Consider the following 9,090-nt stretch of genomic DNA (forward strand, 5'->3'; position numbering starts at 1 on the left):
CCTCCCTCCCTCGTCCTCCCCCAGCCCACATTCCTGGTGGAGTTGTCCAAAGTATTGGCGAACCCAGGGAACACTCAGGTGGCTCGAGTTGCTGCCGGTCTGCAGGTGAAGAACTCTCTGACCTCCAAAGACCCCGATGTCAAGACGCAGTACCAGCAGAGATGGCTGGCCATCGACGCCAACGCTCGCCGCGAGATCAAGAACTACGTAAGGACTAGAAACGTCCTCAGGGTTTTATCTATCGAGTGTTTATCATCATGTGTCTGACCGCCTCCGTCTCATTCTGTCTCTCAGGTTTTACAGACTCTGGGCACGGAGACGTACCGGCCCAGCTCGGCATCGCAGTGCGTCGCTGGGATCGCCTGTGCAGAGATTCCCGTTAACCAGTGGCCCGAGCTGATCCCACAGCTGGTGGCCAACGTCACGGACCCCTCCAGCACCGAACACATGAAGGAGTCCACGCTGGAGGCCATCGGATACATCTGCCAGGACATTGTGAGTGAACACACAACACACATTTCACTTTTTGTTTCCGTTTTATGCTAAAATAATCATTTTTCCCTCATCAATCCACGCTCTTAAGAACATTAGATCACAAGACAAGAGAATTTCTTCTAAAGGATCTCCCTTCAAACCAAAGGAAATCATTATTCCTCTATTAATAATTGGCTAATCGTTAATTAAACGGAAACACAGCAGGCAACTAATTACTATAAAATGACTGTTTTGAGAAAACATGGAAATCACTGAAAACATCTGACTTTACCTGGTAACCACTAAACTTTGAGTCCACGTGACTTCAAGTCACATGACGACAGCATCTCAAGTGTTGGTTTGTATTTTAAAGCTGAAATATTTAGGTTAGTGCTAGCATGATGATGATGATGATGATGATGATGATTAAGATTAACCCGGTGTTGTTTCTTCAGGACCCGGAGCAGCTGCAGGAAAACGCCAACCAGATCCTGACAGCCATCATTCAGGGCATGAGGAAGGAGGAGCCCAGTAACAACGTCAAACTGGCTGCTACCAACGCCCTGCTCAACTCTCTGGAGTTCACCAAAGCCAACTTCGACAAGGAGGTACACAGATGTACACAGATGTACACACACACTGTCCCATCAGACTAAATACACACACACACAACACACACACACTGTCCCATCAGACTAAATACACACAACAGAAATATAGGTGTGTGGATGATGTTTAATCTAAAGATGTAAATGTGTCTCCACACTGTTTTCAGACGGAGAGACATTTCATCATGCAGGTGGTTTGTGAAGCGACACAGTGTCCAGACACCAGAGTGAGTACCATCAGGAGGGAGCAGTGTTTTTAACTTCCTGTCTGATCTGTAAGTTTTTACATGTGGACGTTGTGTGTTTCTCTCTGTGTTGTGGTTTCAGGTGCGTGTGGCGGCCTTACAGAACCTGGTGAAGATCATGTCTCTGTATTATCAGTACATGGAGACGTACATGGGTCCTGCTCTGTTCGCGGTAAGACGACATGCGGCTCGGCCTCATATTGGCTTCACTCAGGTTCTTTGTTCCCCTGTACAGACGCGTCAGGTCGCTGTTTACCTGTAAATAAACATCCTGACAAGCGCTGTTCTCAGGTTAGTAACTGATGGCAGCAGATAGTGTCAGACTGATGACATGATTTATTTGAGTTTAGAGGAAAGTGACAAATTTGATCTAAATATTTACAAATACAAAACTTTATTCAGAAGAAAATAAATAGATGAAGAAGTTCACTCTTCGATCTTTGGAAGAGATTGTCACGAAATATTTGTCAAAGTTGATGACAAATTTTTTATTCTAAATTATTTAGTTTGTTAAAAACGAGAAAAGTAGGAAGAAAGTGACAAAAGAATTTTGTTTAGATTTTTGGCAAATTCACATTTTTATTTGCTGTTTTTTAAAACTGATGGAAAAAGGTACTTCATTGTTTGCCATACTCTACTAGTGACAGAGCAGCTGACAGCTTGTGTTATTGTTATAATAATTAGATTTATTGAGAGAAAAATAAAACCTTTTTGTTTTTCTTCATTTCATTGGAAAATTTGAAAAAGATTCTTTGTGCCAGATTAAAATCATGTAACAATCAAAACTAAAGGATTAAAATATAAAAATAAGGGTTAATGAGCAGTGAGATGTTTTACAAAAAAACATGAAATAAAGTGAAAATAAATGAAGTGAGGTAGATGCAGCTGTTTTCAGGTTCTCATTCTCATGAACATCTGGACGGAAACTTTTCACATTTGATTCAATGATGAACTGATTATAGACTTCGGTCGGTCAAAGGTCACTGACGTTGCCAGACTAATTTTTTCCTTCTACTGATGTTAGCATGCTAACCAGCTAGCCACGGTGTCGTCAGCTCGTCTTAAATCCATGTTTTTACAGCAGCTCTGAATAAAATTTGAATTTTGATGCTTAATTTCCTTTCTTTGTGTTTTCCTCTGCACTTCCTTCCTTTTTCCTTCTCTTCCTCTTTCATCCTCCTCTCTGTTCTGTCAGATCACCATCGAGGCGATGAAGAGCGACATCGATGAGGTGGCCTTGCAGGGCATCGAGTTCTGGTCAAACGTCTGTGATGAAGAGATGGACCTGGCCATCGAGGCCTCAGAGGTCTGTGGGAACTTTTATTGTTTGAACAGTTTAAGTTCAGGTTTGTTTAACCCCCACCCCCCCCCTGACTGGTTTTTGGTTTGTTCCTTTTTGTCGTCCAATGGCAGGCCTCGGAGCAGGGACGTCCCCCAGAGCACACCAGTAAATTCTACGCCAAAGGGGCCCTGCAGTACCTGGTCCCCATCCTCACCCAGACCCTCACCAAACAGGTAACACACCTGAGGAAGTCTCTCCTCCTCCTCCTCCTCCTCCTCCTCGAGTGGTTTGTTCCTGTGGGAGCGTCGTCTCACTTCCTGTTGCTCTCCAGGACGAGAACGACGACGATGACGACTGGAACCCGTGTAAGGCGGCGGGCGTGTGTCTGATGCTGCTGGCGACCTGCTGCGAGGACGACGTGGTTCCTCACGTTCTGCCCTTCATCAAAGAACACATCAAACACCCCGACTGGCGCTACCGCGACGCCTCCGTCATGGCCTTCGGATCCATCCTGGAGGGGCCTGAACTCAACCAGCTGAAACCGCTCGTCATACAGGTCAGTCGCTAACCAACCAGTCATTAACCAGTGGTTACCTGGTTACTGTTCAGTCTGTCAGCTCTTTATTATACTGTTTATGAAGCAGTTTTCTTTCTCCACCCCCCCAGGCGATGCCGACCCTGATCGAGCTGATGAAGGACCCCAGTGTGGTGGTGAGAGACACCACGGCGTGGACGGTGGGGAGGATCTGCGAGCTGCTGCCTGAAGCCGCCATCAACGAGGTCTACCTGGCCCCCCTGCTGCAGTGTCTGATCGAGGGTCTGGGGGCGGAGCCCAGGGTGGCGTCCAACGTCTGCTGGGTGAGACCTGCGCTCTGGGGGGGGGGTGAACTGGACCTGTCAGACACAGTGTTAGTGTGGACACACACACACACACACACACACACACACACACACACAGTAACCTGAGCTGCAGATTCATCAGAGCTGAGCAGTAAAAAAAAAAACATCTGGAGAATATTTGTGGGTGTGGCCAGTCTGCGATGTCACAGTGCTTCATTTATAATGTCGAGACACGGTTTACTCTCTACCAGGGAAGTGCAGCTGCTGTGATTTGGATATTGACGTGATGATTTTGATCAGCTGTTCAGCCCTGGATTCAGCGGTGTGTCACATGCAGCTCACAGCTTGTTTTCATTGGCTGACACAGGACTAACCGTGGTTTCTCTCCTGTCAGGCGTTCTCCTCTCTGGCTGAGGCGGCCTACGAAGCCACAGACGCCGCAGAGGACCAGGAGGAGCCCAGCACCTACTGTCTCTCCTCGTCCTTCGAGATCATCGTCCAGAAGCTCCTGGAGACCACAGACAGGTGGGCTGATGGGAAATGAATACAAAGTGAAGCGGCGTGATGTTGTTCTGTAGGACTGCTGTCGCAGTATCGCACACTGTTTGTGGTGAGACAGTTTCCTGCTGCAGGACTTCCTGGTTTCAGTTTGAAGAGGAAAGTTTAAAATAACAGTCTGCGGCAGAAACAAACACTGATGAGAAACGACTGAGACAGAATCAACACGACGGTTTTATCTTTTCATTTTTTTTTATCAGCTGAGGGGAGGAGCTTCTAAAATATTGAATTTACCCAAAAAATGAAATGACAGCACTTTTTAAACAGATGTTGAGTTTTATTTTGTAGCTTCTGAACATGTTTCACAAGCATACACTGAGCATGCCTTTATCCTGGTGGTCCCTGATTGGTCCTGTGTCTCCTGTCCAGGCCCGATGGTCACCAGAACAACCTGCGCTCGGCCGCCTACGAGGCTCTGATGGAGATCGTCAAGAACAGCGCCAAGGACTGTTACCCTGCTGTCCAGAAGACCACCCTGGTCATCATGGAGAGACTGCAGCAGGTCCTGCAGATGGAGGTGAGTCACAGAGCAGGTGCAGATCAGGGGGCGGGGTTAATGTTAGCACAGACAGACTGTGATCACCTGTATGAAGCTGTGCTGGGAGCAGTAACAGGTTGTCCTCTGTGTCCACAGTCTCACATCCAGAGCACCTCAGACAGAATCCAATTCAACGACCTGCAGTCACTGCTGTGTGCCACTCTACAGGTGAGGCCACACACCTGAGCTGTCAATCACACACTCTGATACTGTGATACTCTGACGTGTCACTTCACTTCAGGTCCCCATCTTTACATTGAGTGTAAAAGCACATCAGTAATTACTTATACTGTACTTACTGATCTATAAGCTCTTATTGTGACAGTTTCAAAATAAAAGTCTGACTGTTTCCTGTTTTGTTCCAGAATGTTCTTCGTAAAGTTCAGCATCAGGACGCTCTGCAGATCTCAGACGTGGTCATGGCGTCTCTGCTGAGGATGTTTCAGAGCACCGCCGGCTCCGGAGGCGTTCAGGAGGATGCTCTGATGGCCGTGTCCACACTGGTGGAAGGTACGTACACACACACACACACACACACACCATATTATTCAGATTTGACTGTAACCTTCGTTATGTTTGGTCTCGGTGACGATGCTCTCATTATCTTTAGTTTTACACAGATATTAATTGTAATTTCTACAAATTATAATGAAGAGGCCAGAATGAGTTTGTGTCATTGGGATGTTCTAATGAGAGTAGGTTGTATCTAATATTGATGATAATAAATATTGATAATGGTGATGATGATAATAACAGTAATAATGTGGTGATAGATACATGTGCACGTGTATATATAGACAGAATATTAATATTATAATGATTGGTTCCTGCTTGTTCTGGAAATCATCAAAGTATGAGATCATACAGTCACATCAGATTCTGGGTCAGGACTTCATCAGACTGGTTCAGATCTGACACTTGAGACTTGGACTGTGTGAAACCACCACATGGCGGCGCTGTTGTCATGGTGACTGTTGGTTTGTGTTCCAGTTCTGGGAAGCGACTTCCAGAAGTACATGGACGCCTTTAAGCCGTTCCTGGGCATCGGACTGAAGAACTACGCTGAGTATCAGGTAGGACTCTGATCCAAGTCCAGTCTCTGAGCTTCTTGTTGCTCCTCATTCAAACTGACGTCAGCTGATTGATCAGCTGTTAATCAGCTGTTAATCACCTGGTAACAGACTGAACCTTGTGTTGGTTGTGTTGTTAAACTATAGACCTGAGCAGGAAACTGTCAGAGCTCTTGAACGCATCAGACAAGATGTAAATGTGGACAACTGCAGTTCATCTGTATCATAAGTCACGGTCATGGGTCATTAATGGGGGTAAAGTCCGTTTAGTTTCCAAACCCAATCACTAATTACTCTCCAGGGCCTTTAACGATCTCCTCAGTCTGGAGCTGTGGTCATTTTTGACCCTTGAACCTTAAACAGGAGGAAACAGGAAGTAGATTCAGTGTGGAAAGACATGACCATCTCTAACATATTATTTCACATTGATGGTGTTGTAGGAGTGTGATGATGATGATGATGATGATGATGTCGTCGTCACAGGTGTGTCTGGCGGCGGTGGGTCTGGTGTGTGACCTGTGCAGAGCTCTGATGTCCAACATCCTGCCTTACTGTGACGAGATCATGCAGCTGCTGCTGGAGAACCTCGGGGTGAGGAACCTCCCCCTCCCTCTGCTGTCTCCCCCCTCTGTCCTGTACATTCTGTGTGTGTGTGTGTGTGTGTGTGTGTGTGTGTGTGTGTGTGTGTGTGTGTGTGTGTGGAGGGTCTGTGATGATAAATCATGCACCACTCTGACCATGATGTAAAAACCAACCACGTTTATCTGAGACCTCCACACTTCCTGTTTGTCTTCTTCTGTGGTTTTCTGGACCATGTTCAGTGTTGACTGATTAATGAAATGATCTATTTCCACATGTAAACCAGACAATAAGGAATCTGTACGTTTACATTGACAAGTAATTAATCACATCAGGAACTCAGCAGCCTCGTTTATTTTAATCTACTGTGTTTCTCCTTCTCTTTTCTCCCTCCACTGAACATGATCCTCTTGTTGTTGCTTCATCGTGTGTGTGTGTGTGTGTGTGTGTCCTCAGAACGAGAACGTCCACCGGTCAGTGAAGCCTCAGATCCTCTCGGCGTTTGGTGACATCGCTCTGGCCATTGGAGGAGAGTTTAAGAAATACCTGGACATCGTCCTGGACACGCTGCAGCAGGCATCACAGGCTCAAGTCGACAAGGTAGACGACACACACACACACACACACACACACACACACACACACACACACACACACACACACACAATTCAAGAATCAATTAAATATTTAATTGTTTAAATTTTTATTTGACTTTTAACCTGTAACCTGTGTGTGTGGAGGGTCTGTGATGATAAATCATGCACCACTCTGACCATGATGTAAAAACCAACCACGTTAATCTGAGACCTCCACACACTGATCAAGTCCTCTGACAGGAAGTAGAGCAGCTTTGATCAGTGATCCAGCCTGTTCCTTCATGGAGTTCAATCACATTCATGATTGTGGTCAAAGCATATGAACCTGAAACCTGTTACGGAATCATGAGAAAGTTTCAGGGCGTGGCGGTAACCATAGTAACTCACTCACACACCTGTCTGCGTGCAGACGGCGCGAGAAGAGCATCGTGGGAAATAAATTACAATAACAGACTTATGGATATTTCTCACTTCTGTTTCTCTGTCTGTGTCTGTCTGCGTCTTATTACGCAGCGACCTTGAACTCACCACAGAGCAAAGTGATTTTACTGAGGGTCACATGATAGTGGTCACATGCTGTTAGGTGTACTGTGAGATTTATAAACATACGAGTGTGATAGGACCATATGACGGTGAAGGGGGCGGAGCTCATTGTGTTGACTCTGATGAGCTTGTCGTCCTTTGATTTGAAACTAAACCCACCGCAGCTCTGACGTCTGTTTCCTCCCCCGCTCTCAGACGGACTACGACATGGTGGACTACCTCAACGAGCTGAGGGAGGGCTGTCTGGAGGCCTACACCGGGATCATCCAGGGCCTGAAGGGGGACCAAGAGAACGTCCACCGTAAGAGACGCACACACTCAGACCACATGACCACACCCCCCTGAGCCGACGTCGGTTCCTCTTCCTGGCTGCAGTGGATCAGGAGGATTTTACGACGTCGCAGAGAAACTCGGGTCTTTTTCACTCAGGAAGCTTCAGGCTGAAGCCTCAATAAAAATGGCTTCCTGATTTTGCGGGACCCAACAAATAAACAAACAAACAAACAAACAAACAAACAAACAGCAGTGATGATCTGAGCCACAGCAACCTGTTGATTTGTTTTGATTTCCTCACCCCTCCTTCCCTCCCTCCCTTCTCTCTCCTCTTCACTCATCTCCTTCCTCACTGGACACCCTTCCCTCCTTTCCTTTCTTCCTCTGTCCTTACCTTCTTGCATCTGTGTCCTTTCTCCTCCTGTTGTGTCCTCACCTCTTCCCTTATCTCCCTCCCTTCCTGTACTCCTGGTCCCTCCCTGTAGCTGACGTGATGCTGGTGCAGCCGCGGGTGGAGTTCATCCTCTCCTTCATCCATCACATAGCGGAGGATGAGGACCACTCTGACGGAGTGGTGGCCAACGCAGCCGGACTCATCGGGTGAGTCTCAGGTGTCTCAGGTGTGTCTGTTGGTCTGTGAAGAGAAATCATGCACCACTCTGACAGTGTGATGTACGACCAACCACAACATCTGAGACCAACACACACACACTGACACACACTGACATGATTGACAGATGGTTCCTCCAATCAGCTGCCCAGGTGCTTTCAAACAGTTCCAGATGTTCTGACTCTCAAACATCTGGGTTCTTGCCTCGATCATCCTTTTATATGAAGGATGAATTTTACCCAGAATAAAAACTGAAAAGTGCAAATGAAGGAGAAAAAAAAAAGTTAATTTAGTTTCACATCATCAGTTTCTCGTTCGGTTCAGATGTTTCTTCTTTCTTAGTCATTTATAATTTTAAGTTTTTTCCACTTTGTTTTAAGGTTCCCGTTTTTCCTCGACTTTCAGTTGTTTGTAGTTGACCTGTGTTGATATCGTGTGTGTGTGTGTGTGTTCTCAGCGACCTGTGCACAGCGTTCGGTAAAGACGTGATGAAGCTGGTCGAGGTTCGTCCGCTCATCAACGACCTGCTGACGGAGGGTCGACGCTCCAAAACCAACAAGACCAAGACGCTGGCCACCTGGGCCACCAAGGAGCTCCGCAAGCTCAAGAGCCAGGCCTGGTCAGAGACACACACAGCGCACGCACACAAACACACACTCACACTCACACTCACGTGTATACGCTCGTACACACACTAGCAGAGTGATGAGCTGCTGTGGGCGGGGCCAGAAGAAAACACCTGGTTTAGACACTTTTAAAAGCGTCACTGAAACAATCCAACATCTGTTTAGATGAATCTTTATGTAGAATATTTTCTGCGCTTTATCTTCCAGTGAAAACAGAACTTTCCTTTGACATATTTTCTCAACCGCTG

The 9,090-nt window shown here is 46.5% G+C and overlaps 1 protein-coding gene and 1 non-coding gene across 2 annotated transcripts in view; both read left to right on the forward strand.

Moving 5' to 3' along the window:
* Positions 1-8,929, forward strand: part of kpnb1 (karyopherin (importin) beta 1) — a 12,416-nt gene extending 3,487 nt beyond the window's left edge. Inside the window, exons 3-21 of the mRNA XM_023395839.2 lie at positions 25-207; positions 295-495; positions 930-1,082; positions 1,250-1,309; positions 1,410-1,499; positions 2,523-2,633; positions 2,741-2,842; positions 2,941-3,165; positions 3,276-3,467; positions 3,844-3,974; positions 4,377-4,524; positions 4,642-4,713; positions 4,911-5,055; positions 5,536-5,618; positions 6,099-6,206; positions 6,651-6,794; positions 7,529-7,634; positions 8,092-8,206; positions 8,674-8,929. Of these exons, the coding sequence (XP_023251607.1) occupies positions 25-207; positions 295-495; positions 930-1,082; positions 1,250-1,309; positions 1,410-1,499; positions 2,523-2,633; positions 2,741-2,842; positions 2,941-3,165; positions 3,276-3,467; positions 3,844-3,974; positions 4,377-4,524; positions 4,642-4,713; positions 4,911-5,055; positions 5,536-5,618; positions 6,099-6,206; positions 6,651-6,794; positions 7,529-7,634; positions 8,092-8,206; positions 8,674-8,914 (2,610 nt within the window). The 3' untranslated portion in view covers positions 8,915-8,929. The remainder of the gene's footprint in view (positions 1-24; positions 208-294; positions 496-929; positions 1,083-1,249; positions 1,310-1,409; positions 1,500-2,522; positions 2,634-2,740; positions 2,843-2,940; positions 3,166-3,275; positions 3,468-3,843; positions 3,975-4,376; positions 4,525-4,641; positions 4,714-4,910; positions 5,056-5,535; positions 5,619-6,098; positions 6,207-6,650; positions 6,795-7,528; positions 7,635-8,091; positions 8,207-8,673) is intronic.
* LOC111646377 (small nucleolar RNA SNORA79) lies at positions 7,681-7,822 on the forward strand. Its single transcript, XR_002759955.1, has one exon. It is a non-coding gene; the product is annotated as a small nucleolar RNA SNORA79 (small nucleolar RNA).
* Positions 8,930-9,090: the final 161 nt, after the last annotated feature.

Source organism: Seriola lalandi, unplaced genomic scaffold, assembly GCF_002814215.2.
Source record: "Seriola lalandi dorsalis isolate HSWRI2012SDOR001 ecotype SW California unplaced genomic scaffold, Sedor1 jcf7180002054969, whole genome shotgun sequence".
In the NCBI taxonomy this organism is placed as follows: Eukaryota; Metazoa; Chordata; class Actinopteri; order Carangiformes; family Carangidae; genus Seriola; species Seriola lalandi.